The sequence below is a fragment of the Camelina sativa genome, chromosome 9 (assembly GCF_030686135.1).
Source record: "Camelina sativa cultivar CO46 ecotype springtype chromosome 9, ASM3068613v1".
Classification (NCBI taxonomy): Eukaryota; Viridiplantae; Streptophyta; class Magnoliopsida; order Brassicales; family Brassicaceae; genus Camelina; species Camelina sativa.
In genome coordinates, this window is record NC_141888.1 from 2,487,531 (window position 1) to 2,515,242 (window position 27,712).

At 35.7% G+C, this 27,712-nt stretch overlaps 7 protein-coding genes across 8 annotated transcripts; 1 reads left to right on the top strand and 6 right to left on the bottom strand.

The window, feature by feature from the left end:
- Window positions 1–250: 250 nt before the first annotated feature.
- On the bottom strand, window positions 251–1,895 carry LOC104710234 (aspartic proteinase nepenthesin-1). Its single transcript, XM_010426802.3, has one exon. It carries the CDS (start codon window positions 1,698–1,700, stop codon window positions 306–308), a length of 1,395 nt encoding a protein of 464 aa, XP_010425104.2. The 5' UTR covers window positions 1,701–1,895; the 3' UTR covers window positions 251–305.
- A 226-nt stretch (window positions 1,896–2,121) lies between these two features.
- Window positions 2,122–4,514, bottom strand: LOC104710235 (fucosyltransferase 2-like). Of its 2 annotated transcripts, none has more exons than XM_087464920.1 (3): window positions 4,261–4,514; window positions 3,789–4,154; window positions 2,122–3,695 (listed from the first exon to the last, which is right to left on the bottom strand). In XM_087464920.1, exons 2-3 carry the CDS (start codon window positions 4,075–4,077, stop codon window positions 2,263–2,265), a joined length of 1,722 nt encoding a protein of 573 aa, XP_087321046.1. In that variant the 5' UTR covers window positions 4,078–4,154; window positions 4,261–4,514; the 3' UTR covers window positions 2,122–2,262. The 2 variants fall into 2 exon arrangements, with proteins under 2 accessions (XP_087321046.1, XP_087321047.1); XM_087464921.1 differs by having other exon boundaries at window positions 3,789–4,063; window positions 4,149–4,280.
- On the bottom strand, window positions 4,387–6,876 carry LOC104710236 (galactoside 2-alpha-L-fucosyltransferase-like). The gene is made up of 2 exons (XM_010426804.2): window positions 6,530–6,876; window positions 4,387–6,088 (listed from the first exon to the last, which is right to left on the bottom strand). Exons 1-2 carry the CDS (start codon window positions 6,804–6,806, stop codon window positions 4,680–4,682), a joined length of 1,686 nt encoding a protein of 561 aa, XP_010425106.1. The 5' UTR covers window positions 6,807–6,876; the 3' UTR covers window positions 4,387–4,679.
- A 526-nt stretch (window positions 6,877–7,402) lies between these two features.
- Window positions 7,403–8,220, top strand: LOC104710237 (uncharacterized). The gene has a single exon (XM_010426805.3). The coding sequence runs from the start codon at window positions 7,565–7,567 to the stop codon at window positions 8,009–8,011; it is 447 nt and encodes a 148-aa protein (XP_010425107.1). The 5' UTR covers window positions 7,403–7,564; the 3' UTR covers window positions 8,012–8,220.
- Window positions 8,221–8,267: 47 nt separating this feature from the next.
- Window positions 8,268–12,982, bottom strand: LOC104710238 (phosphate transporter PHO1 homolog 5). The gene is made up of 12 exons (XM_010426806.3): window positions 11,634–12,982; window positions 10,893–11,280; window positions 10,754–10,802; window positions 10,589–10,660; window positions 10,369–10,498; window positions 10,168–10,288; window positions 9,825–10,083; window positions 9,636–9,740; window positions 9,351–9,545; window positions 8,981–9,268; window positions 8,761–8,897; window positions 8,268–8,642 (listed from the first exon to the last, which is right to left on the bottom strand). Exons 1-12 carry the CDS (start codon window positions 12,280–12,282, stop codon window positions 8,543–8,545), a joined length of 2,493 nt encoding a protein of 830 aa, XP_010425108.2. The 5' UTR covers window positions 12,283–12,982; the 3' UTR covers window positions 8,268–8,542.
- A 3,813-nt stretch (window positions 12,983–16,795) lies between these two features.
- Window positions 16,796–21,713, bottom strand: LOC104710239 (phosphate transporter PHO1 homolog 6). Its single transcript, XM_087464150.1, has 12 exons — window positions 21,118–21,713; window positions 20,418–20,760; window positions 20,273–20,321; window positions 20,114–20,185; window positions 19,668–19,797; window positions 19,458–19,578; window positions 19,000–19,258; window positions 18,801–18,905; window positions 18,355–18,549; window positions 17,991–18,281; window positions 17,232–17,368; window positions 16,796–17,129 (listed from the first exon to the last, which is right to left on the bottom strand). Exons 1-12 carry the CDS (start codon window positions 21,365–21,367, stop codon window positions 17,042–17,044), a joined length of 2,040 nt encoding a protein of 679 aa, XP_087320276.1. The 5' UTR covers window positions 21,368–21,713; the 3' UTR covers window positions 16,796–17,041.
- Window positions 21,714–22,316: 603 nt separating this feature from the next.
- Window positions 22,317–26,867, bottom strand: LOC104710240 (phosphate transporter PHO1 homolog 2). Its single transcript, XM_010426808.3, has 12 exons — window positions 26,472–26,867; window positions 26,014–26,355; window positions 24,958–25,334; window positions 24,810–24,881; window positions 24,592–24,721; window positions 24,376–24,496; window positions 24,030–24,288; window positions 23,831–23,935; window positions 23,572–23,766; window positions 23,160–23,489; window positions 22,935–23,071; window positions 22,317–22,840 (listed from the first exon to the last, which is right to left on the bottom strand). The coding sequence occupies exons 1-12, from the start codon at window positions 26,743–26,745 to the stop codon at window positions 22,741–22,743; spliced, it is 2,442 nt and encodes an 813-aa protein (XP_010425110.2). The 5' UTR covers window positions 26,746–26,867; the 3' UTR covers window positions 22,317–22,740.
- Between the last annotated feature and the right edge of the window lie 845 nt (window positions 26,868–27,712).

A 27,712-nucleotide genomic window follows, 5' to 3' on the forward strand; every position in this document is an offset into this window, starting at 1 on the left:
ATGATATATGTCATTGTGGTTTCACAGACACATGGAAATTGACACATATACAATTACTTAATATTTATTCTAGCTAGGTTCAAATAATTGTTTCTCAATAAGAAAATAAACTAATTTTACTTTTCTTTGCAAAGATTTATTACTTCTGTTTTTTTCCCTTGTTTTCATATCAACAAAATAAAAAAACATGATATATTCTATTTTCTCGGAGGTACCTATCTAATGGAGTAAAATATGGAGGCACTTAAAGTTGTCTCAAAACATAAAAATTTATTTATCATAAAAGAAGAAAACAATAAAAAAATCTACAGTTTTCCACATTCGGTGGGAATAAACGACACCGTTTCTTTCTCAAGATCATGAAGTACATTAAAATTCTGCTGCTGAACATTTCCGAAAATAGACATCCTATTAGAACTTCCCATGGCCAAACACAAAAGGCTTGTGCTCGAATCCGCCACCATATAATTCTCTCCGGGAAGCTCCAAATCCGCACCTTTAAAATGAAAAATTAGCTTAGGAACTGCAATATCCATTTCAACATTAGGTAACTTGAAGCACAAGTCAAGTCCTGTGGATCCCGAGTCATCGACTGGTAGACTCATACGGGAAGTAAATTCTTCCTTCAACTCCTTAAAGGCGGACTCCTCGAGATACGTTATGGTCGTTCCCGAGTCTATGATCATGCCTCCCGTTCCATTTTCGGTTAGTTCGAAATTAGACTTTTCAACAGAAAGGCGTTTTCCTCCAACGGTGATGCCTTGTAACTCAAGGTAATAGAACGAAGGCTGATTCGGATTTCGTAGCAAAGACATCGTTTTGGTTACTTCGCCATCTAAACTTGCACCTGTTTTGTTGACGATATTCGAGGCTAAAGATCCGATAAACAACGAGCTAGATGCTTCACTATCCCCAATCGAGGTTAAGCAATAAGAGAATTTAGTCTCTTTGAGCTGAGAGATAAGCGAGAGAGGTCCACGACCAAGACCTACAAGACCTGAGCCTTGTGAGAACCCGTCTCCTTCGTTCTCAACCCCACACCCGAAACCGATACCAGGAATCGAGTTCCCTTCCTCGAAAGTGAACGTTTCCGTGGCCAAGAACCCACTTGTGGATGAGTAATCTCCATAGGTATACAAATACTCACAAGCATCATTGTCTTGGTTGCAGTTTGATCGAGGCAATGCGTTGCAAAGACCAGAAGAGCACCCTACTTTCGAGTAAGAAGAAGATTTCTCGGGGTCAAAAATTGGAGTTGGTTGATCAAAACATTCCGTACACGGCTTGCATTGAGTCCATATAAGGTCACTTCCGGTATCAAAAATAGCCGAGTATTTAACCGCCGGGTTTCCAATGGATAGCTCCATAAGAAACTCGCCGCTTCCTCCATGAGTAGGTGCTTTAATGTTATTAGTATCATCAGGATTAGACGCTGCAGCCAAAACAGCTACAGCTCCTAACCTGTTCAATCTGTGGAAACCACGGTTAATCCCTCTTTGGATCTTTTGGATCTTGGTGAGGTTTTTACCTGAATCCACATGTTGAAGACTGAATCGAAAACCGGATCTTGGAAGGTTCTTGGGAAGAGGACGGTCGATTAATGATCTTCTTGATGATGAAACTGATATTAAACATGAGAAAAGAATAAGAAAGAAAGGAAATAATAAATAAAATGATGAAGAAGAAGAAGAAGAAACCATGGTTTCTGTGTGTGTGTGTGTGTGAGAGAGAGAGAGAGAGTGGATTGATGAGAGATTAAGGGAGTGTTTATATAAGGAGTTTTTAGGACACAAAAAGAAAGAGTTACAGAACAAAGTTAGGCGTGTAAGAAGATAAACACTGATGTAACTTCCCTACTTAAAATGAGGAGAGGCTGTTTAAGAGATCCATTCAAACAAGCAAGCCCTCTTCTTTCGTCAAGTTAGTTGAGAAAACTTTTGCGTTTTTTTTTCTCCTCATCATTCTCTAATTAATAATACTGTTGGAAAAAGTTATACAACAGGTTTCTTTATTACGGGCTTGTTTTATATAAGCCCACTAAAACTACACTTATTGTAAGTTTAGTGATAGCTTTAAACTTTAAGCTCATATACTTCACAAGTTCTATGGAGAATTTGAGTGTTGAAGGCTAAGCAAAGAATTTATTAGACAAAAAGGAGTCAAACGCAATGGCGTGGTTCTTCTATCTTTTAAAAAGAAACATTACAATGTTGATCATCTAAGTTTTGTCCAGATATAAAGATTCAGCTGGCTTGTTTCAAGTTAAGAGTTGTCAACAAGTTTAAGTCCCCAGCTAATATCTTCACAGTGTCTAACGTGCGGGACAACTTTACCGGTGTCAGTTCCTCGTTTTGCTTTGCAGTCGTAGTAAGGAGGAGCATGGAAACAAGGATCTGGTGACATAGCTCTACCACAAGGTGGATTTGGGTTTGTTTGATTCTCTTGTTTATACAGAATCCAAGCTCTTAATCCTCCAAGTCCTTGAGCTACATACCCAAATGTAGACCAAGCACTAATAACCAACTTATCAGTTAAGCTCAGTAAGTACATCTCTGCCCAAGCTTTCCTGTTATGCATTAGCTTCTCTGTTTGTTGATGTCCTTCATGACTTGGCTGATTTATTCCAATCACATCTCTTGTTACAGTTGGGTTTTCCCAATACATTGTTTTCAAGATCTCGAAGTACCCTGTTGTTAAAGAAGTGACCAAGACAGATTTGAGTTTCACGTCTTCTTCTGATGGCTGCTTGTGTTGTTCTTCTCCTTTGCTTAGTTTAGGTAACAAATCCTCGTTTTGAACGCACGAAATGATTTGCTTTGTGACTTGAGGAGATACGCCTGACTTCTCATCAAAGACTCTTATTTGAAGACCAATCCTCTCATCTGCTTTAGCTAAGTAAGCTTGGTAGTATCTTGTGATTAGTCCCCATACATTATTTGAAGGATGGAAAAGGTAACGACCTAAATGGTGAAACACCGTTCCTTTCTCGGGAAACATCATACCAAGCTCTTCCTCGAATGAAGGAATCAAGAAGAGAGATGGTGCAAAGAAGTTGTTTGTCCTCATGATCAACCAAGGAACATTCTTCAAAAGATTCTGATCTTCTGTGCAGAAGAACATTTTGTCCTGGTCGTTGTAATCGTGAGCTAGATGGAGATAGAGATGAGACAGAGACGATACAGAGGAACTGTTAATCAGTTTCTTCTTTAGCATGTCTCCATGGCAATGAGCTGAGTTTTGACCAAAGCCACTGAACTGACTAGTTAAGGTGAAATCTTTTGGTAACAACCAAGTGGAATCGAGGAACGGTTCGCAGAATAAGTCCTTCAATTGCTCTCCTCCTTCAACGAGCAAGACTCTATCTGTCAACATTGCATAGAGAAAAGCAGAAGCAATACTAATAATCCGGTTTCCTAATCCACTAAACGACATCCAAACAACATACTTGCATCCTTCTGATTCCGAATCACCGGTTTGTTTCGGTTTAAGCAGTCTTTCCGCTTTGATATATGGTCTGGTTCCTGGTCCACATCGTCTATGAAGCTCTTCGTAAGCTCTAAGCTTCGAAAGTAGATGCAAAGAAGGTTTGTGCGGTGAAGCTTTACGGTATTGGTAAGATTGGTATCTACTCAAGCAAGACTCTTTCTTGAATCCAGAAACAAGTAGTCCTCCAAGCAGAGACAAATCTTCAGAATCTGATGGAACATTCAAAGAAAGATATAAACATTCCAATCCCAAAAGAAAAAAAGTAGAAGGTAAGTTAAACAACATATATATCATTGACTTACCCTTTTGTTCCTGATCTCTCTGCAATGTTGAATCATCTGAGGATGTCACATTTGGTTCCGGTTCCATTCGTATGATTCTGGTGGCTTCTACAAAGCTATTTCCTTGATCATATCCAAACAAGGCTACGATTAGTAGCAAGACAGGGATAGTAACCATGACTAAAGCTAAGATCTCTTTGATTCTAATTGCTCCCAAGAATCTGCATCTCTTTTCTTGGACTCCAAATTGTTCTTCCGGTTCTTTATCAATGGCTTTGGAAAGAGGCAATCTTCTTCTGGATGGATACATTTCTATTCAGAAACCCTAAGATCTAAACAAAAAAATGAAAATATAAATCAAATCTGATCTCTCCCTTTTACCTTCATCTGTTACATGGAAAAAGAGTAAGAGAAGAAGCAATGATTCATCAGATTCACGTTTTACTGCAACAATACCAAAAAAAAAAGGAGACTTTGGTAATAAAGACTCAACCTTTATGCTCTTGTCTTATATCTAACTTGAGAAAATGTCAAAAGCACAAAATTTGACTTTATAAAAGCTAATTTAAGAAGGGGGAGGGTGTTACACATAATAATACATGAATCCCAAAACCAGAAGTAATATCAAAACCCCTTTATTATAAAGTAGAGAAACAGAACAATAACGTAACAAGAGTAAAACTCAACTTAGTTCTCTTCCCTTGGCCTAATCCGATAGAAACCTCCAAAGCTCTCAATTGCTTGGATGAGTCTTACAACCTAGACTTCATCTCTATATATAATCAAACGTAAAGTAAAACCCTAAGAGAAAAGGAAATAAGAAAAATAGAAATAATCCTAAATAGCTAAATAGAAATATTCGTAACAACATCAAAAGATCAAAACAGGAGTAGAGCAAAAAACTCAAAAAAATCATACTAGCTTCAGTCCCCAGCTCATATCCTCACAATGTCTCACATGAGGAACTAGTTTTCCCGTGTCGATACCCGTTTTTGCTTTACAATCATAGAAAGGAGGCGCGTGGAAACAAGGCTCCATCGACATAGCCCGACCACACGCAGGATCAGGAGCTGTACGGTTCTCGGGTTTATAAAGTATCCAAGGCTTTAAACCACCAAGACCTTGAGCTACATATCCAAACGTAGACCAAGCACTTGTCACAAGATGATCTGTAAAACTCAAAAGGTACATTTCCGCAAGAGCTTTTCCATTATGCATCTTTTTTTCTGTCTGCTGATAACCTTCTTGGCTTGGCTGGTGAACACCGATGATTTCTCCAGTCGATGTAGGATATTCCCAATACATACTCTTTAGATTCTCAGAGTAGCCAGAGCTCAAAGATGTGACAAGTACAGCTTTGTGTTTAGGGGTTCTAACTTGGCGAGATCTTTCTACTAGTGTATCTACTTCAGGTAGAAGTTTCTCCTTTTGAGTACAAGATGAGATCTGATCCATCACATGCTGAAATGGACCTGCGCCTACGTCGAAAACTCTTACTTGAATCCCAATCTTCTCATCCGCATGAGCTAAGTAAGCTTCATAGTACCTAGTGACTAATCCCCATACTTGGTTTGTTGGATGAAAAAGATATCTACCTAAGTGATGAAACACAGTCGCTTTCTCCGGGAACAGCTTGTTTAGTTCATCATCAAACCCCGGTATGAGCCATAGAGATGGAACAAAGTAATTGTCTGTCTTGACGATCAACCAAGGGACTTTCCCAATTACGTTTTGGTCTCCTTCACAGAAGAACATCTTATCATGATCTCCATAATCATGTACAAGATGAAGATAAAGATAAGACAAAGTTTTCTCAGTATCAATCGCCTGATTCTTCACCATACCTCCATAACAGCGTGAGGATTTCTGATTCAATCCATCAAACTGATCAGTCATAGGGAAATCTAAAGGCAGTAACCACGACATACCAGGAAACGGCTCACAAAAGAGTTCATTCATGTCTTTGCCTCGGTCAACAAGCAAGACTCTATCCGTCAAAAGAGCATAGAGAAAAACGGAAGCTAGAGAAAGTATCCTGTTCCCTAACCCACTAAAAGAAACCCACACAACATATCTGCATTCACCATTGCCATCAATATGGTCTTGATCAAGTTTCTTAAGAGCTTCCTTGTAGGATTCAGTACCCGGACCACATCGCTTGTGAAGCATTTCATAGTTTCTAAGCTTAGAGACGAGATATGGAGAAGGTTTGTAAGGGGAAGGTTTACGGTAAAGTACTGATTGGTACCTACTGAGACAAGAACCTTCATCAAAACCAGTAGCTAGTAGTCCTCCGAGAAGCTTATCTGAATCATTTGAATCTACAAAAAAAAAACATAATCAAAACAGAATCTATAACAGGGAAAGAAGCAAACGAACATTCTAAGCTAAAGAACAAACAAAAGAGCACTTTTTTCCACCTCAGACCAAAAACACAGTTTTGTCACCACTCAAAGACTCAATTTTGTTATGGCAGTTTTAATGAAAACTCCAACTAGCTTATGAATTTAGATCAGAGTAATCTCCATAAAACATAACCTGGTTTTGTCACCACTCACTGCATATTCTAAACTATGAATCACAGTAATCTTAAAACGCAAAACCAAACAATCTTGCTCATATCAGTTTAAGAGAATCATCTAAAAAAATTGAAATCGACGAAGAGCTATGGCCTATGGACACATAAAGGCAAATGCTTCAGTTTAAACACGAGATCTAAAACTAATAAAGCTCAAAACTTTGACTTGGATGAGCACACATACCGATTTTAGTAACATTGGAGAAGCCACCGCCGTCGAGAACTCTTGCTTCGGCGAAACCCATTACCCGATTTGAATCAGATGGGTGGTGGTTGAAGATCATTGAGAATGCTACTAGTACAGAGCAAAGTATCAAGCAAGTAGTGAAGGTTCTCGTTAGGTTCATCGTACCGGAGCTGAGATACTTCATCGGAATTAGTTCGGAGAAGTTGACGGACTTTGAACCGCCGGTGGTGGTTCTGATCGGAGACGATCTTCTCCTATACGGATTCTGATCCATTGATTTACTCTTGAGGGAGTCATAGACAGTCAGTCACCGACTTCATTACTTTAATTCAGAACTTGTCTCCACGACATTGTTTAGTTGGAAATATGTTATATTTCAATTGAACGTCTTTAATTCTAACATTATTATATTTTACACCAAAACTTTGTAATGTCTAATTTTGACCCTAAATGTGACATGTTAAAATTCGAAAAAAAACTAAACTATTCTTCTTGACTGTTATGAACCCATTAGATGAATGCCCATTATAGACCCATCGTAGGCTCCATGTTCTAGACTTACTTGTTTCTCAAGTTCTACTTATTCTCCAAGTCTTGTATTCCTATATATATTCTATATTTTCTATGGAATAATATACAACAATTCTTCCAATCTCTCTTTAGTTTATAACATTGACCAAAAAATAAGAAATAAACTAAGATTTAACACTTTTTATAGCAGTCAATATTTGTATATCACATTAATTCATAGTTAAATTAAATCTAAATTTTTAACAAATTACCAAATTAACTATAAGTATAGAGGAAAATCTTAAAATACCATAAAAGAAATTTTTTTATCCAAGAATAGCACCACTTGTTTTTGGATATCTTCCTAAGTTTTTAAGATTTATTTCCTAAAATTTAAGAAAAATTTTCATAAATTTATTACTAACCTCATTCAGGGTTTGTTGTAGAGAGGGTTTTAAAGCTATTCAACTTGTGTTCTTGACTCACAAACCAAACTTCATCTTTCAAAATCAGACCACAACTATGTCTTCTATGAATCCGAATGCTGAGAGTTCCGAGACCAAAGCAAAAAGCGGTACCGATCTTTCTGCTCATCAAGGAGGAGATTCATCTGTTGATTTGCAAGATCCGAACAAATCTAAAACCGTAAGTTCTGATGATAATAATTTGAATGAAACTAACAAGGAGAATGAGGAAGATTGTGATGAGTGTTGGTTTAGTCGGTCATTGAAAAAAGGTGGGTGCAAGGATGCATTCGAAGAAGTTGTTCAATGTCGGGAAGTGGGCACGAATTGTCAAGATGCTAGATTGAAGCTGAATACATGTATGTATGCTAACGTCGATTACTATGGACAGTATCTGGCAATGCAGAAAGAGATGTTAACTCAGTCCTTAAAGGAGTTGGAGCAAGGGGAGGAGGCTGCGGCTGCTGCGAAGAAAAAGGAAGAAGAAGAGACTAAAGACAAGTGAGGGGATTATCAGAATCTTTTCGATCCCAACTTTATGATTATTACTTTTGTTGCTTGTGGGAGGAATATGGTTTTTAACTTATGTCATTGCTTTGTTGATGCCCATGAATATTTCTCAATGAAACTAATTTTTGTGTCTTGTGTTAATTTGGTCAATTGTTCTGAACAAAATTATGTGTTTCCATTAATTAATAATTCTTTTTCACAAAATATTTTTGCATAGTTGGAGATTAATCACTTAGTTGTCGTTTCCTCTATACATTAATAACTTTTTATATTAAGATAACCCAAAATGTGATATACCGAGTACACTGCTTAATGGTACCCTATAAGTGTTCCTTCCATTCACCTGCCTCCAGCAAATCAGTGACCCTAATTACTATGGTTAATCTAGCAAATATCCGTTCTCCTGAGTGTAACAGCTCCTTGAACTCATTAAACCAGCTTTAGTCTAATCCAATCCTCCTCTCGATGTGGATGAATCGGTCTTACCATAATAATCTAAGCCTATAAACCGAAAAAAAAAAAAAAACTAGTTGTCTTTGTCGTCATCCTCGTCGTAGTTAAATGGTAAGGGAACCGTCTTGAATGCTCGATACTTCCCTACATTGTTCAAATGCTCGTTCTCTAACCTGTTATTTTTTTTCATTAACAACCCACCAAGAAAGTTATATTATATGTTGTGTGGACGGTATAAATAGCGTGGATTCATGATGGAAGAAAAATTGTAGAAACCTATGTATTCCTCACCTAAAGAAATTCCATATCCCACGGCGGATAATCTCTAGACTGGCAACAACAGCAACCATCGTTTGTCTGTGCATGAAGGAGAAATTGAAATCCAGAACGGTCTGCAGCCACGCGAATCTGAGCAAGATGTTCAAGATCTGCAAACAAAATTGAAGTGTTGTTATATTCAGAGTTTCTCTAGTATTCAAACTGATGAGGTTTTTCTGTAGTTTGTGCTCACCATTGCGATAAAGTATACTTTCTTCTGAGGGACAAGGAGTTTATCCCGGAGCCACGGATTTTTTGATGTTCGATTCAGAAGACCCCAGTCATAGACTAAGTCCCAGTAAGTACAGAAAATGGCAGCAATAGCTGAGAAGATCCCAGCTAATATTCTCCAAACAAATTCATGATCCTCGTCAACGACACTGTAAGTTGTCCTTAAGCAGACGGCCACTATAGTCAAGAAGTACTTGAGGCCATTGTATCCTTGTTCTGGGTTTTTTTCTTCAAACAGTCGCCTCAAGCACTGCAAACATATAGGGTTTTTAGGAAATTATGAATGAAGAGAGTTTTGACCCGTTGGATTTCGAATGAACAAACTTTTTTACCTGAAGGAGACGAGCACCGTATGGGATGACAGCAACAATGAATAAGAAAGCATTGTAGGCACCTGAATCTGCGCAAGTGTTTAATCTATGTTTGTAGTCTCCCCAACCGTAGTGACATATGTAAAATTGGATGCTTCGAAGAGCTTGCACCTGACTTGTTAACTGATCGCCCACCAAGAAATCAGGTAAGGTTACCTGCAGGGGACGTCAAAGTTAACATATGTTGTTATACATTAATCAATATTTCTTTTTCATGATCAATGAAAATGTTAGTTTCTGTTCTACCTTGTAAAGAGGAGCAGCAAGGCAGTGGAAGAGGCATGTGAGGAAGAAGAAGCGACTAGAGCGGTAGAAGATGTTGAATGGTAAGACTAGAACTACAAACATAACCTAGTTCACAAAATTATTCCGTTATTAGCGTAACTATAGCTACGTTTCGCATTTAAAAAGTAGGTTCTGGATTTATAGACTTACAATGAGCAGGAAAAGAGGAAGAAGTTCGGTTAAAGCTTGGTAATCTTTGGTTTCAGGGTCAACCTCCATGTCAAGGTTGGCAAGAATACAAAGAAGCGCAAGGACTCCAATGCTTAATCCCACAAAGAGAACTTGTCTATAACCAAGTTCAGTTCCGTGCTTGAACCCAAATATGAAAGAGTAATTCACTCGATATCGCCTCCAATAGTATATATTACCAGCATACATAAGTATGTGCAGAACAATGAACCCGAACAAACTGAAAGAAGAATCGAAAAAATAAGCTCCACCTCGAATTTTCGATGTATATGTTCATGATAACAGAAGAAACATTAGAGTTTACCTGTAAAGAGGGAACATAGTGCTCATGTACTGTTTATGGCCTTCTTCCTGCAAAATGTTTCGGGTTCGTATGATGGCGAATAGAGCCACTACTAAAGAAAACAGGCATCCACCCAAGAAACCTGACAAATTCCCCATTAGAAACTGACAAGCAAAATCTCATGTAGAAAGAAATCATAGAAAATGTGTAAATGTATCCCACCTGTGGAAAATGTAATTCGATGTCTTTCTCTTTTAGCTTTCGGCCTCAAGATATTCATTCCTTTTCTCCTGTTAGCATTCACGAAATGCTTTATAAACGTAGCTTCAACACGCTCCACGAGTCTCGTAACCTGTTGACAAAAATAGAAAGATCAATTTGAGTAAGATACATACGTTAGTATCAACCAACTGAATTCAAAAAGACCTTATGAAAGTTATACCTCATCAGAGCTACCAAGGTAAGAGTTATCAATCATTTTCATGTAAGACTTTGAAGCATGTCTTGAAGTTATCTGTTTTAGAGTAATTTCGTCGAACACCTTTCAGTCATACTTCAAAAAAAAAACAAATTCAAAATCTCAAAGTCTTAAAGCCAAATCTTATACCTTATCATACTTCTTCAATATCTTCGAAAACGCCAATTCATTCAAAAAGCTGCATCGAATTCGAATCTCAAAATCCATTAATCATAATACTCTAAAGATTTGATCATCCAATTCAACAACATATACGAGTATAACGTACCTGTAGCTTTTAAGTAGCCGAAGCTTCTGGTAAAACTCAACGAAGGCGCGTCTAAGCTTCGCTTCGACTCTCCTCAGATTCTCTCTGCTAAATTTAAGCTCCGTCAAATTCCCGACCTGGAGAACGCTTTTAATGGTGGAGCGTGGCGTTTCTTTCGTATGGTTCATCTTAACACGATCCAAAACCTCGATCGGAGCTGGCCTCGCAACTTTCAGCTTACTGATGTCATCGTCGGCGGCTACTACGACGGATGCGCCGTTATCTTCTTCTTTCTCTCCATCATCATCATCATTTTCATCATCTTCTTCGTCAGAGGATTTACCAGCTGTACTCGATCCTCCTTCCTGTATCGCCTCCATGTGAGCTTGATGATGAGCTCCAACCTTCACTGTAACCACAAACCAGAATATTAAAACAAAATTCAAATTTCAATTTCGTTACTCGGTATAATTACGGTTTATTCAAACCGATTAGTGTTCAAAGAACGCCAAAACCAGAGAAAAAAGAAACAGATCAGTTACATTCAATACGGTTAACGGTTCGATAAAAACCGGAATTCATAATCAAACCGGAGAGTCGCTCCAATAAAAACTAGAGTAACGGTTTCGGTTTGACAAAACCGAGATTAATCAATCAGTCAATTTGTCAATTACGGTTCGATAAAACCGGAGAAACAAAACCAAAGAAAGAAACAGATCAATTTCAATTTTATAGCGAGTGAGTTAGGTTTATTATACTTACTGGTGGATCGAGCACCGGCGGGAGTAGAAGCAGCGACGGCAGCCGCAGAGTTAGCAACATCAGAAGCTAAACGAGTCATCTCCACCGTACGTTCCTCCCAAGGCCAACCATCAGGATGCTCAACTTTAACCCTAAACGCGATCAAAGCATCCATCTGCTTCTCAAGCATTACAGCTTCTTTCATCACTTCTTCAACCTTATCTTTATAAAATCTCTCGACTTTGTTGAACTCATCATCTAGTCGCCGGAAAAACACGGTCTCGTACTCTCCTCCTTCCTCCGTCGCCATCAAAAACGTCGTCTGGTAACCGTGACTCGCCGAGCGAACCATAATCGGCGCAGTCACCGGCTTAATCCCTTCCTCGAGATCGTCGTCGGAATCTGAGAAATGTCCGATCTGACCACCACTACCGCCGTGGTGGTGTTTCTTTTTCTCCGGTGCTGATGTAGAGATTAAACCGCTGAATGCTCGGTGAAGAGTCGTTTTCCGGTGAATTACGCTGTGATGATGATGACCAGCTCCGTGAGGATTGGTTTTGCGTTTGAATTTGATGATTTCTTTAAGCTGAGATTTGAGATAATCATAATCCATGTACGCTTCGTGCCATTCCGGCACCATCTGAGACGAGAACTCTTTCCCGAACTTCATTTGTCTGAGACAAAATCTTTGTCTGAAATCTAACCTTTGTTAAGTTAATGTTTTTTTAATGTGTGTGGGTGTGTCTGAAGAAGTAGAGTGAAGAAGAAGACAGAGGAAAAATTGATATTGGATGTGGAAAATATAGTGACCGGTCAGTCACATATATATAATAAGTAAAAAATAATGGGGTCAATTTCTTCTCTTGATAATTTCTTTTGGCTAAAAATAATATTTAAACAATGGGTAAGAAAAAACAAAAACAAAAAAAGGTTATTTTCAAGCTTAGTTGTTATTAGTTGAAAACACATTACGTTAAGTTAACCATTGTGTTCAGATGATTGGGCCACCAAAGCGCGTGAGGACGCCCCACCACGGCCTTAATAGATGGAAACGAATAAAACACGTACATCTAATAATGATATTAAAATATTGAGATTATTCTAAAATTAAAAAAAAAAATCTGAATTATTCTAATTTAAAATATAGAGAAATTCGAGCGAGTATTTTTCTATTTACACAAAAAAAAAAAAAAAAAATCTGCAATTTAATTAGAAAGAATTAATTTGTATTTATTATACGAGAGAGAAAAGAGTTGGCCTTAGGTGCACTAAATTCGCGACAGAGTGTAAATTCGGGATGAGTTTGATCTTGAGGCGGTGGAGATGGCAATAAAATATGTGTATCGAATGAAGTTTTGGTATAGTGTGTCATACGGTACAAGTTTCCCGAGATCTTTAAATGCAGTGATTAAGTAGAGTTCAGGATTTTAGGGTCATAATTAGATTTTGTGATTTATATGTAGAAAGATATCAATAGTATTAGATATGTCATATTGATACTGATATTGATATTGAATGAATGTGTCCAAAACTTTATGAGAAGTCGTGTTACTTTCTCTAAACATTTTATAAAATTTCAAAAGAATGCGAAAGTTTCCAAACATAGTTAGTTCATACATATATGTAGCTGGACAACAGTTGTAATAGTATTTTATATAGATATAACTGAAAATATTTTTGTTTATGCTTGGAATAAATCATGAAACTTGTGAAAGTATCCAACAATTTTTGCAAGTTTCCATAAACATGTAAAAATTTCAAATTCTTGTCATAATTACCGATAACTTTTAACCAAAAATAAACACTAAGGAAAAAGAAAGATGTGTAAGAAAATGATAGTTCAACAAACTAAGGTGTTGGCTGGTTCTCCCATTACCTCCCACAAACGCTGCGTTTGTGGATGGTAGCGATTGGTGCCAATCATACAAACTGCTTCCAATCGATTCCAACTGCTCCCAATCGTTCCCAACCACTGAATTCCAAAAGCTGCTTTCTGCAAGGGTTTGCGGTAGCAGGCGTTTGTGGTTAGAAATTTTTTTTAAAAACAAAAAGAAAAGTCAAAAATACTAATTTATATATATATATATATATATATTTTCAACCTAACCATTGTACCCATAAAGGATGAGAGAAATTGAATTACAAATACGATTGAGGAGATTAGAATATAAACAATTACAAGAAATAAGATTCCAATTAACAAAAAACCAAAAAATATGATGTAAAACTATTGGCACATCACACATACATTCCAAAAAAAATCTAATAAAATATAACATTTCATCAGTAGCTTAAGAAAATAAGATCATTTGTGAAAATATTAAAATAAATTACCAATGACTCTTCTTTACTCTTTCATAATTAATTTACCTTAGCCTTGTAATTCAATGTGAGAAACTTATTGAGTGTGTGAGACTTAGCAGAGAAGATCTATAATCTAAAGTATAAGTTTTGTCATTTATCACATTACTTGATTAAATTTTGGGTGAAAAACCAAATGCATAAAGTAATAAGTGTTTCAATATGAATTTTTTTTTGAATAATTATTTTAGTATTTTAAAAGATTTTTAATTATAAATCAAATTTAATAAAGTTTTTGGTGTTTTTAAACATTTATATAATTATATATTATATTTATTATATTTTAACCGCTAATGCAACCGTTGGTCAACCAGTCGTTAAATTCCTGCAAACGCACTCATTATAAAATGCTAAATCAGTCATTCAAAACGCTTAATAACACTTAAAACCGTAATTACCCACTTCTGCAATCTCTCGCAACCGCAACCGCAAACGCTTGCGTTTAAACCAGTCAGTCCCTAAAATATTACTAAATCGTCTGCATTTGGTCCGGTCATTTCTACACCAATTTTAAATCGTTAACTGTATAGCTTACTTATTTTGTCTTTCCAGTACCATACTACTATAGTATAGTACCATCTAAATCTAAATCATTAGATGATATTTAAAATAATAATAAACGTACAGAAGCCACTTGACTTTTCTCAAGTTAAGATTTAAGAAACTAATCGTATATGATCCTATGATTAGTTTAGTTTAATGTCTGTATATTTATATTATTATTATTATTTTTTAATGTGTTGGTCAAATATACTATATGGACAACGATAGTCTCGAAGGTTTCAAACTTGGATCTAAACGGAAAGTTATCTTAATTTCTTAATATAGTAATTACTCTGGTCTTAGCCTTTACATATTCTCTTATTTGGTATCGAAGTTGCAAACGTGAGTCAAACTATATGGACTTAAAAGTCATCAGTGAATAATAATACATGATTCTCTTTTCGTTTACCATAGGAAAGAATATGGTTTAAGTATTCCACAAAGAATCAAAGATTACGATCTGACAAAAACGATCCACTTCGTTAAATTCAAAAGATCTTTACTTAGCCACTGAATAGTGAATAGAATGTATGAGTCAACGTATGAAAAGTCCAGTCTCCAAACAAATATTTAAAAAACCGAAATTTAACTGAAACTAATGAGATAGAAACACTGCTTAATTGTTGATCAAACGATCAATAACATAATTATAATATAAGTCGAGTAATAAAATTAGATACATCCTCATAGTTTCTGTATACTTAATGGCCAACCAGTCATTGCGCGTCTTCCTCCACCTTTTTTTGTTTTCTTCTTCTTTGTTGTTTTCCTATATCTTTTTGCATGTGTACGTTGGACTCACTCATGCATTTTGTTTATTGAATTGACTTCTCTTTTTCTTTTAGTCCGTTCTCTTTACATTTTGTATGCACTCTTTATCTCACCACTAGTAAGGCCTCTTTTCTGTGTTGGTGGACTTAGACGTGTTTTGTTTTCATCGTTAGCTTGCTTTTGCCTTGCATTCCCAAAGCGTTTTTGGTGGTAGGCTTCAATATGTTGATGGGAGATAACAATTTTGGCTGCATCTAGAAAAAATTGTCGGGGATGGATTGAAAGACTCTCGTGACTCGTGACTCGTGTCGAGCTCTAGCCTCTATGACTCAGGTGCGGGTTTTAGTGACCGATATCAACTGCTCTTACGAAAATTTCTGAAATCGGTTGACGTAACTATCTCTTGTATTAGTTCTTGATTTGCGGTGTGCATGACGCAGTTTTTCCTCAAGCATTAAATTGTCCGGTAAATCCCAAAAATCTTACCGAATCAAATTATTTAGAAATGGATAATCTGTTAATATAACCCAAAACGATAACTGTACTGAAAACTAAGAAAAAAATGGCACTATTGAGTATTTCAGTGTCTTTGTACAGATGATATAATTTAGAATTTACTAAGAAAAAACGGAGTTTTCGGATCATATTGGTTAGTTGCATCATAAATGCTAAATCAAATATCACATATTATTGGTTATATGCTAAATCAAAACTCTTCCAATGATTTACTATTTGTCATGAGTCACTTGTTGACAAGTCTAGTTCCAACTTCCAAGCGATTTTTAGTTTAAATTCAATGCGACCATATCCATCAACTTTGATTCGGAACATGTGACATGAAACCTTATGCTGTATTTATTTTATTCGTTTTGATAATTATGTCCTGGGTCTATATATATAGTATATACAAATCATAAGATAAAATTAGTATGTGACCGGAAAGAAACGTCTAGTTTTTTAATACTATTTTGTTAATTTATTACTTATTTGCGGAATTTGTTTGTGTATAGATGGATACAAAGCCAAGTTTTGTTTTATTAAAAAATAAATAAATACAAAGGCAAGTGAACACAGTTCAATTTTTTGATGTTAGTATAAATTTATATACCAAGTTTAAAAGTAATTTAAATCGAATATGTTTTTTCGTAAATTGATACATATGTCAACCTTCATTGTATAAATAGGATCTAAATTCTAACAGTAACTATTTACCATATTAATCTATTACCACATTCTTTGTCCAATACTATAATTTAATTACACTTTTTTTGACGCAAGGATTAAAAAAGTGGAATCTATCTATAACTTTCATCACGTTAAAGATATTTTTCGTACCTTTGTTACTTGTTAGGAAGTTTGCGGGTGTGAATCTCAACTTTACACGTCTCCTTTTCTCATCTTTTCAAGTGATAATAATTCATCATAAAGAACAAGAAAAGTTATTCAGTACACGACACGACGATAAAAGAAAAAGTACAGTGTATAGTGTTGGTGTACATTGTCCAAAAGAAGGAGAAAGATATATAAATCATAAATATTAACACGAGTAGTACAAATGTATAATGGTCGAATTTTGTTGACTAGTTTGTGAGACTTGTCACTCATGTAGATTTGATCGTAAATTGACTAATGTCCTTTTCGTATAGATACATACATACATTTGAGATAATGTTAATATCATTATCAGCTACTATAGCAGATTAGATGACCACCTAAGGGCAAGCAAGGATGGCTACAATCTATTCAACAAACATTTACTGGTCCACTTCGTAGTTGAATGGTAATGAAGTGGTCTTGAAAGCTCTGTACTTACCAACATTGTTTAAATGTTCGTTCTCTAACCTGTTTTTTACGAACCAAGATTAGTTTCATAGTTAAAACGCGACTGAAAAGTCTCGAAAAAAAAAGTAATCTAAAGCGTATTAGTAAGTACTAAGTAGTAACCTGAAGAAGTTCCATAATCCACGACGAATGATCTCAAGACTTGCCACGACAGCGACCACTGTTTGTGTGTGCATGGACTCGAATTTGAAATCTAACACCGTTTGCATCCACGCAAATCTCAGCACCACGTTTATCACCTGCATTTAAAAAATCAGTTGTTCCTACTTCCTCTTGAAATATATATTTTTTTAAATTGAAACTTAATAATCCCTAGGATGTTATGGTCCAGTCTTGTCCTGGACAGGTCTACCCGCTTGCTAGCCCCGATCTAATCTGTATAGAGTTAAAACTAGGATCTCGTGCATTTCTGATATATTCGATCAAGTAAATTATATGTAATTAAAGGTTGGATATGAGTATTTTATTATTATTATTCAGGTAGAGATTATATACAAGTATCACATTGGAAGTCTCATCATATAATCTGGTTACGTGGTTTCATATTTGATATGTTTCCATTCCCATTGGATTTTTACAAAATAACTACATATGGGGATCATGTCATTGGGGTTATATCTGGATATGATTGGTAACCCCTATTTCGAAATGGATAGCCATAGTTAAAAATCTCTAGGGAATAATTGAGGGTCATGCTAATGCTGCAATTTTTCTATGTATATATTAGGTTAGCCGCGGTTGATTTAGCTGATTAAATCTAAATGTCAACGTCATAGTCATATCAGATTTATGAAATATCAGGACTGGGCTCAATACCGACAATACCAAGCTGGGTGGTCCTAAAAATGTTCTAAAACTCACCATAGCGATGAAGTACACTTCCTTGTATGGGACGAGAAGATTATCACGTAGCCATGGATTCTTGGATGTTCGGTTAAGAAGTCCCCAATCATAAACCAAGTCCCAATATGTACAGAAAACCACTGCCATAGCCGAGGTAATACCACCTAACAATCTCCAAATAATTTGACGATCTTTTTGGCCATCGACTTCATAAGCCAGCCCTAAGCAAACAGCAACTACTATCAAAATGTACTTGAAACCATTATACCCTTGTTCTATGTTTTTCTCTTCAAACATCCGCCTCATACACTACACAACTATAAAAATGTCAGAAAAAATTTATTGAACAATAAAATAATTAATAGAGATCAATTTTGTGTACCTGAAGGAAGCGAGAAAAAAATGGGAAAGCAGCAACAATGAATAGGAAGGTATTGAAGACTCGTGAGTCTACACAAGTGTTTTTCCTTTGTTTGAAATCTCCCCAACCGTAGTAACATATGTAAAACTCGATACTTCTAAGAGTTTGCGCTTGGCTGCATAATTGATCTGCCAAGAAGAAATCGGGTAATGTCACCTACATGAAGAAACCAATGGCAATATATTTGTTAAACTATTTAATATTATTGATAATTTTTGAGTTTTAATATTGAGCGGGATATGCTCTCTTATGTAATTAGCATAGTCTTGTGCATAGTTTTGGTAATTACATATAAAGTACTTAGGTTAAATCGAGTCTATGTATATATAAGGCCGGCATGGCCTCCAAAGTTGTGAAATAAGAAAGACCTTTATACCAAACTAGGTTTTTGACATTTAATGTTTTACCTTGTGAAGAGGAGCAGCAAGGATGTGAAAGAAGCTTGTGAGGAAGAAGAAGCGACTCGATCGGTAGAAAATGTTGAATGGTAAGATTAGAACTACGAACATAGCCTAATTTACATCACGCAGTTACATCCCATGGATTATTGTGGAATCGTTATAAGTAGTTTGAATTCAAAAGCTGATTTTGGATTTATGGGCTTACAATGAGGAGGAAAAGAGGAAGAAGCTCGGTTAATGCTTGGTAATCTTTGGTTTTGGGGTCTGTTTCCATGTCAAGATTCCCAAGAACACAAAGAAGAGCGAGGGCACCAATGCTGAATCCCACAAAGAGAACTTGTTTGTAGCCAAGTTCAGTTCCTTGTTTGAAACCAAATATGAAGGAATAATTTACTCGATACCGCCTCCAAAAATAAATATCAGCAGCATACATAGTCATGTGTAACACGATGAATCCGAACAGGCTGCAAGAACAAATTTGAAAGAAAAAATTGAAATGCTTATATAGATTCGTAAGAACATAAGCCAAGTGTAGTGTCAGTGTGTAAAAAAACGGGTAAAGAGAACTTTTCAATTGTGTCAAGCTTTTACTTTACTGTTAACAAGTATATTTAAAGCTGTACATACTAAGGAAGAAACAAATGACTGAAGCATAAGGGTTACCTATAAAGAGGGAACATTGTATTCATATATTGTTTTTGACCATCATCTTGTAAAATGTTTCGGGTGCGTATGATAGCAACAAGAGCCACTATGAGAGAAAACATGCATCCACCAAAGAATCCTGAAACATCATTTCTCATAAAGAACATGTAAGAAATTGAGAAGCAAAGCATGAAAGAGAGAAATTACCTAAGAGGGTAAGAATTGTACCTGTGGAAAATGTTAGTCGGTGTCTCTCTCTTTTAGGTTTTGGTCGCAAGATGTTCATTCCTTTTGTTCTGTTACCATTCGTGAAATGCTTTATGAATGTAGCTTCAATATTCTCCATTAGTCTCATAACCTATGACAAAGGAAGAGCCGAAGAGCAATAGAAGATATATCAATATAAGGATAAACAGAGAAGCTAGAATTAAACTGGTTAATAAGTTAATATTCTATAATTTGGGATTGACTCAACAATTATCACTGCCTTGTTACGTTCAATGGATCTTTCAATTGGATTTTAGAAGATATTTTTCATCAAATCCCATCAAGTGTTGTTTTTTTCGTTGGTAGGAAGTGTTGTTTATAATATTTCATATCTCACATAGTCAAATTCATCTATCAAATTAACATGTATTTCTTTAGAAAAAAATTATTTAGAAAACTAAGCTTACCTTTTCAGAGCTTCCAAGGCAAGATTTATCAACCATTGTCATGTAAGATTTAGCAGCCTCCCTTGAAGTTATCTGTATAGAACACATTTTCACATATGATAACAAACTCCATAACAAAAAAAACCACGAACTTAAAATATCTTGTCTAACCAATCTAACCTTATCATATTTCGTCAATATCTTCGAAAGCGCCAACACATTCAAGAAGCTGCATATATTTTTTGATAATTCAAATCTCAGATATAATTAAAAAAATATAAATTACCTAATTGATCTCAGATCGAAGGTGTAAAAAGATACGCACCTAAAGCTCTTGAGATACCAAAGCTTCCTATGGAACTCGACAAAGGCACATATTAGCTTCTCCTCGATTTTCCTTAGGTTGTCTCTGCTGAATTTGAGCTCCGTCTGGTTCAACACCTTTAGAACGCATTTAGTAGTGGACCGAGGCGTTTCTTTCGTGTTGATGATCTTAATGCTATCGAAAGCCTCGATCGGAGCGGGCCTTGAAGCTTTCATCTTGCTAAAGTCATTGACCGGTGTGAAGAATATACTCTTGTCTTCTTCTTCGTCAGTATTATTAATGTCATCTTCATCGTATCGACCAGCTCGACTGGAACCTCCTTCCTCTACGGCCTCCATGTGAACTTTCACAAAAGGTCAAATTTCAAATTTGGTGAGTTTGGCATTGTTACTATTCATTTGAATATAACGCAAACTAGAAAGAGAGTATAATCTAGTTTTTTTCTTAGAGGTGGACAAACTTGAACAAAAAAAAGAAACAAAATATTAACTATTTCATTACATTTTCATTGATATTAGATTGGGAATAAGAATTTCTGAGGGTCAAATTTGAAAAAAAAAAAAAAAAATGAATATACCAAGAAAAAGATATACTGTATTTTATAGTAAGAATTACATGAGATCTTCATAATATTTTTATAGGGCTTTTAGATTATTAAATTTTGGGTTTATTAACATTAAATATTTAATATTTCGCTTACTAGATGTGTTTTTGGCGAGCTCCGTCAGAGAAACCGCGACATGCGAGGCCAAGCGAGCCATCTCCACCGTACGTTCCTCCTCCATCTTACACCGAAACGCGATTAAATCATCCATCTGTTTGTTAAGCACCGCGGCTTCTTTCACCACCTCCTCCACTTTTTCTCTACAAAATTTCTCAACTTTGTTGAATTCGTCGTCTAGTCGACGGAAAAACACCAACTCATACTCCTCTCCTTTCTCCGCCGTCATCAAAAACGTTGTCTCGTACCGTTGACTCGCCGTAGAAATCACCTGAATCGGCGGCGCGTTGTTCCATCGTTAATCTCGACCACTGTTGAAGAAGGGCTCATCTGACGGCAACCACCACCGCCGTGACGATTGGATTTGCGTTTGAAACGGTTGATATCTTTGACAAGGGTTTTGAGATACTTGTAATCCACGTAAGCTTGTTGCCACTCTGATACCATCTGTGATGAAAATTCTTTTCCGAATACCATTTTTTGTTGCTCTGTTTTTTTTTTCCTTCCGAATAGTATTTGTTAATTTGTGAACCTTCATCAGTGTGAATGTGATATACTTATAGAACGAGTGTGTCAAATTTTTTGAATTTGACCTTACATTGATTCAAAATCTTTTAGTGTACTTGAGTCAATTAGCTAAATTAGGAAACTACTTGTAAAGTTATTATAAAATTAAATGAAATGAGAGTATATAGTGTGGAAAATAACTATGTCAAGTAAATATGCCAATCCAAAATATACCAATGTCAAATGAACTCGAAAACATCGGTTATCAGAACTTAAAACATGTTTTGGTTCCGTAATAGTGGGAGAAAATGTCTATGTGCAATGTATTAGTGTTAAACGTTTTTGCTGCCTATAGTTAATGTCATCTTGAAAGACTTGAATCAAAATTTAAGGCACTCTATAAATCATCTAAAGCAAAAACAATTGATAAATGCTTATAATTTTTTTTAATGGGGTTTAAAGTTTTTGTTGTTTAGATATTGTTATTAGGTTTATGTACCTTTAGAAAGTGATATTAGGTTTGCTACTTTTTAAAAGATGTTATTATCTAAAAGACCATTTTTTCATTGTTTTAAATATATTATAAAGTATTATTAGGTACTTTTAAAAAGTGTAATTAGGTTTAGGATATTTTTTAAAAAGGTTTGTTAAATGTAGTACTGTAATGAAAGTAATATTTAACATCGAAGTTTTGACCCAATTTATGAAAAGTAATATTTTACAATTTTTGTTTTTGAATATATTGTCTTATGATACTCACGTAATATATAAGGGAATTTTCTTTACTAAAGATATAGCTTGAAATTTGTGTTGACCACCGTTCCATAAGAGATAAGACTTGCCAATTGTCACATGCACGTCTTTTTTAATGCGACCTCGTCTATCTAAAGCCGAGGATAGTACTGAGTGACTTGAGTATATTGGAATATACCACAAAAGGCTTACTTAGTACTTACCATAATTAAAATCGGTATGATGAACTGCATTGTTTTGTTAGTAAAAAAGTGTTCACATTTTCGTTGGTTTTGTATAGTTTAATACAAACTTCAGTTTTTTGTTGACTGTGTATAAGAATGTTTTAGCTTCTGTAAGCATTTAGTCGTCTTTTTCATCGTCTTCATCGTAGTTGAACGGTAGTGGAACTGACTTGAAAGCTCGGAACTTCCCCACATTATTCAAATGCTCATTTTCTACCCTGTTTTATATCAAAAAAAAAAACTTTCAAAAAACAATCATAGAAAGAAAAGGTGGAGAAGAAACCAAAGTAACAATGTGTATAGTAAGTAGACCTGAAGAAATTCCACATCCCACGGCGAATAATCTCAAGAGAAGCCATAACCGCAAGCGTCGCCTGCTTATGCATGAACTTGAATTCGAAATTCAGTACCGTTTGCAACCACGCGAATCTCAACACAACGTTCAAGATCTACAGTTTAGTTTTCAAGAATTCAGTTTTTTTTTTTCTCTCTATGCTTTGGAGATTATATAATCAACGATGTTTTATATGCACTTACCATTGCGATGAAGTATACTTTTTTCTGTGGGATGAGAAGTTTATCACGAAGCCATCGGTTTCTAGATGTTTTGTTCAGAAGTCCCCAATCATGAACAAAGTCCCAGTATGTACAGAAAACAGCAGCAAGAACTGAGGAAGCACCAGCTAACACTCTGAGTTTGAAATGTAATGTAGGATTCTTCAATATAGTCTTCGTTATAGGATCCTTCCAGTTTTTTTCTTCAAAACTATAAGCTGTTCTTAGACAAACAGCTATTATTGTCAAAAAGTACTTGACTCCGTTGTATCCTTGATCAAGGCTTCTTTCCTCAATCATTCGTCGCATGCACTGCACCAATTGAAGGAGAACAGAGATAATGTTATTAAAATTGCTCTAGACATGTTGTGTCTTTTGAAGAAACTTTTTGTACCTGAAGGAGGCGGGAAAGATATGGGACAACTGCAACAATGTATAAGGAATAGCTGTAGATGTTTGAGGCTTCGCAGGTGCTTTTTCTTTTTGTGAAGTCTCCCCAACCGTAGTAGCATATGTAGAAGTTAATGCTTCGAAGAGCTTGTACTTGACTAGTTAACTGATCTCCTAAAAAGTAATCAGGTAACGTGACCTGCATTGAGAAAGCTTTAGTAACCATATGATTATCAAGCGGTAGAAAGCTTTATGTATTTTACCTTGTAAAGAGGAGCAGCAAGGCAGTGAAACAGACATGTGAGGAAGAAGAACCTACTCGAGCGGTAGAGAAAATGGAATGGCAAGATCAAAACTACAAACAGAGCCTAAAACAAACATCATACAGAGTTAGGATCATTATGTAGCTGAGATAAAGATTACATAAAAGAAAAATCTAAATATTTGGATCTACGGACTTACAACAAGAAGGAAAAGAGGAAGAAGTTCGGTTAATTCTTTGTAATTTTTGGTTTTGGAGTGTACTTGCATATCAAGATTTCCAAGAACACAAAGCAACGCAAACGTTCCAATGGTGAATCCAAGAAACAGAACTTGTCTGTAACCAAGTTCAGTTCCTTGCTTGTACCCAAATATAAAGGCATAATGTACTCGATAACGCTTCCAATAGTATATATCAATAGCATACATAGTTATGTGAAGCACGATGAACCCGAACAAGCTGCATGCATGAACAACCGATGCGTCTAAACAACAAGTTTAACCTCAAAATGAAATTTGTAGGAGAAGGAGTCAAAGTAAGTTTTACCTATAAAGAGGGAACAAAGTATTCATGTAGTCTTCATAGGCTTCATTGGAAGAGGTTTTCCGTGTGCGTATGATGGTGACAAGAGCCACGATTAGAGAAAACACACATCCAGCAGAGAAACCTGAAACCAAATTCCTCGTAAGCACACAAAAAAAAAACTGACAAGACAAAAACATTGAAAACACACAAAAACAGAACAGAGCTTTATGAATGTACCAGTGGAAAATGTAACACGGTGTCTCTCTCTTTTCATTTGAGGTCGTAAGAAGTTCATTCCTTTTCTCCTATTACCATTTGCAAAATGCTTTATGAATGTAGCTTCAACACGTTGTATGAGTTTCACAAGCTGCGGATATAAGAGAAGGTATGATCAATACAAGAATCGAAAACAGAGGAATCAAAATGGAGTTACTAAACTTAGTCAAGCTGCTCACCTCATCAGAGCTTCCAAGGTATGAATTATCAACCATTTTCATGTAAGACTTTGAAGCATTCCTTGACGTTATCTGTTTCAGAGAACCTTTCAGTCAATTTTTAAACCCCAAAACTCAAAATCTCAAAGTCTCAAACCAATCTTAATACCTTATCATACTTCTTCAATATCTTCGAGAAGGCCAAAACATTCAGAAAGCTGTAGCTTTTGAGGAGACGAAGCTTCTGGTAAAACTCGACGAAGGCGAATTTGAGCTTCTCTTCGACCTCGTTCAAATTCTGTCTGTTGAATTTGATCTCGTTTTGGCTTGAGGAATGGAGAACGCCTTTGATGGTGGAACGAGGCGTTGCTTTAGTGTTGTTGATCTTGATGTGATCTAGAACCTCGAGTGGTGCTGGCCTCGCACCTCTCACCTTGTTCAAGCTGCTTGTTTTCACGTCGACGGAGCCGTGATTTTCATCTTCGTCGTCTCTGCTGAAGCTTCCTTCTTGAATTGCCTCCATGTGAGCTTGAGCTCGAGGGTTCACTGAAACCAAACGCGAGGGAGATATTTAAATTCATCAAATTCTAAATTGGACGATTCGGTTTACTTTTCTTTTTTTTGGGACAAAAAAACATATATTTAATTTAATAAATTTAAATGGTAATAAACTGATGTGAAGTTATTTAAATATTTATAATTACGTTAATAAATTAAATTGAAAAGAAATTTGATATAGTAGCTTCCAAAATAATAATAATCCAAAGTTAAAATTATAAATAGAAAAATTGTGTGATAAATATTGCGTAACTTGCGTTGAAATTGAGAAAGGTAATAATCTTAAATTTTAGCGATATGAACGGTTCGATTTGTTTTTGAGTCAACTAGTTTTGAGTTTAATGCGTATTTTCTAATACTGTAATTAAAAGATTCATTGAAATGGCCGGCATTATAGTTAATTTACTCACTGATTAATGCGTATTTATTCATTTTCAAGACACATATCTCAGTTTTTCAATTTTTTCCTTTTAAATTTATTTTTTTCTAAACATCTCTAAACATACACTCAAATAATTGCAAAGTACTAGCTTAATATATTTAAAATTTTTGTTGTTAGTCTTGACTTGATATATTAACTTGATACCCCAAAATTTCCTCTCTTTTTTTAACCCCAATTTTCTTTTAAATAGTTATTCAAAAATATAATTGCATTTGATTATCTTACTGGTTCGAGTTCTGGCGGGTGTAGAAGCACCGATCGCGGCCGTCGAAGTCGCAACATCAGAGGCCAAACGAGTCATCTCTACCGTCCGTTCCTCCCATCCCCACCCAACAGGATTCTCCACCTTAACCCTAAACGCAATAAGAGCATCCATTTGCTTATTAAGCATAATTGCATCCTTCAATACTTCTTCCACTTTCTCTTTATAAAATTTCTCAATTCTATTGAACTCATCGTCGAGTCGCCGAAAAAAAACCAATTCATACTCTCCTCCTTCCTCTGCCGTCATTAGAAACGTTGTCTCTAGTCCATGACTCGCTTTGTTAACAAGTATCGGAGCCTTACCTATTAGGAGTCCCACATCAAAAAAGTTAAACAATATTACAATAATACATGAAAAAGATGTATGCAGACCAATTAACTCATTACTACTTAGCTTTGAGTCAGAAGCTTAAGAGTACCTTCCTCGATGTCAGTTTCTGAAGCAAAGTTGGATTGGCCGGAGCTTTGTCTTTTCTTTCCCGGTGTTTGGACAAGACCGCTAAATGCTCGGTATAGAGTCATTTTCCGACTAAGTCCTTCACCGGAGACCGCATGATGTGGAGGAGGAGGAGGGTTGGTTTGTTGTTTGAGTTTGATGATTTCTTTGAGAAGGGTTTTGAGATAATCGTAGCTTATGTAAGCTTGTTGCCACTCTGGTACCATTTGTGACGACAATTCTTTACCGAACTTCATCTTACTCTTTCTAGGTTTCTTGTTTTGAAATCTTTCTTTGTTGTTGTGTCTGAAAGAAAGACTGAAGAAGTTTATATATACAACTGAATAAGAAAGCAATTCAAGTGTTATGACTTAATTATGATCAATTGTATACCACTATACTCGATAGTTATAGTTTTGTTGTTCAAAAAAAAAAAAATAGTTATATTGTTAGCTGGAAGATACGACCCAGTCGATATTCCACAAAAATTTGTCTCTTGTTGTTACATAAAGACAATAGTATATGACAAGTGTAGTTTTTTTATTTTAAAAAGAGATTATTTCACAAGACATTGATCCACTTGTAAAAATTGTCGCTCGAGTGATGCAATAGTCAATACAAATTGCGAGGAGCGAAGAATTACCTATCGACCATGTGGAATTAAATGATCCACGATATAATTAATCGAGGTTTCAATACCTAGTTGCTTGACATTTGACAAACATAAATAATGCAGTTCTACCAAATAATTATATTAAATTGTCTACGACATGATTAATCGAGGTTTCAACCGATTACACAAATTAATTAAACACTACCATTCATGTGTATATATATATCAATTACCATTCTGATCCAATGACGATCTTAAAGCTTTCCCTTAATTCGACATATTGTGATCTTTCCTACAAGTTCTATGTACGACTAAAACTGCCGGTACGCTTTCCGGCTCGCAACGACTCAAACGGGCGGGGGCTCTCTATTTGCTTGCAATGCCGGCTGTTCGCGTTTAGTTAAAAGTAATTGATAGCAATTTTAAAAATATACATCGATTTATAGGTTAGTCTATAATCTATTATATCAAAGTTAAATGTCTTTCAGTATTGTATATATTTTTTGTGTTCAACCGTCTTTCAGAATTTATATATAGTGTATACTTTCTGAATAACATTTTTAATATTAATTCGACCACACAATCGTTAAAATGTCTCAATTTGAGTTACA

What these genes read in the sequence shown, in the direction of transcription:
- LOC104710234 (XM_010426802.3), bottom strand. Translation starts at nt 1,700, where the DNA reads ATGGTTTCTTCTTCTTCTTCTTCATCATTTTATTTATTATTTCCTTTC.
- LOC104710235 (XM_087464920.1), bottom strand. Translation starts at nt 4,077, where the DNA reads ATGTATCCATCCAGAAGAAGATTGCCTCTTTCCAAAGCCATTGATAAA. An exon ending in GAGAGATCAGGAACAAAAGG is followed by an intron (nt 3,696 to 3,788) that starts GTAAGTCAATGA and finishes ATGTTCCATCAG; the next exon opens with ATTCTGAAGATTTGTCTCTG.
- LOC104710236 (XM_010426804.2), bottom strand. Translation starts at nt 6,806, where the DNA reads ATGGATCAGAATCCGTATAGGAGAAGATCGTCTCCGATCAGAACCACC. An exon ending in CTCCAATGTTACTAAAATCG is followed by an intron (nt 6,089 to 6,529) that starts GTATGTGTGCTC and finishes TTTTTTTTGTAG; the next exon opens with ATTCAAATGATTCAGATAAG.
- LOC104710237 (XM_010426805.3), top strand. Translation starts at nt 7,565, where the DNA reads ATGTCTTCTATGAATCCGAATGCTGAGAGTTCCGAGACCAAAGCAAAA.
- LOC104710238 (XM_010426806.3), bottom strand. Translation starts at nt 12,282, where the DNA reads ATGAAGTTCGGGAAAGAGTTCTCGTCTCAGATGGTGCCGGAATGGCAC. An exon ending in TTCCTCTTTTCCTGCTCATT is followed by an intron (nt 9,741 to 9,824) that starts GTAAGTCTATAA and finishes TTTGTGAACTAG; the next exon opens with GTTATGTTTGTAGTTCTAGT. An exon ending in AAGTATACTTTATCGCAATG is followed by an intron (nt 8,898 to 8,980) that starts GTGAGCACAAAC and finishes TTTTGTTTGCAG; the next exon opens with ATCTTGAACATCTTGCTCAG.
- LOC104710239 (XM_087464150.1), bottom strand. Translation starts at nt 21,367, where the DNA reads ATGACGGCGGAGAAAGGAGAGGAGTATGAGTTGGTGTTTTTCCGTCGA. An exon ending in TATTGACGAAATATGATAAG is followed by an intron (nt 20,186 to 20,272) that starts GTTAGATTGGTT and finishes TGTTCTATACAG; the next exon opens with ATAACTTCAAGGGAGGCTGC. An exon ending in AAGTGTACTTCATCGCTATG is followed by an intron (nt 17,369 to 17,990) that starts GTGAGTTTTAGA and finishes TTTTAAATGCAG; the next exon opens with GTGATAAACGTGGTGCTGAG.
- LOC104710240 (XM_010426808.3), bottom strand. Translation starts at nt 26,745, where the DNA reads ATGAAGTTCGGTAAAGAATTGTCGTCACAAATGGTACCAGAGTGGCAA. An exon ending in AGAAACTGACATCGAGGAAG is followed by an intron (nt 26,356 to 26,471) that starts GTACTCTTAAGC and finishes GACTCCTAATAG; the next exon opens with GTAAGGCTCCGATACTTGTT. An exon ending in CCGTGTTACATTTTCCACTG is followed by an intron (nt 24,497 to 24,591) that starts GTACATTCATAA and finishes ATTTGGTTTCAG; the next exon opens with GTTTCTCTGCTGGATGTGTG.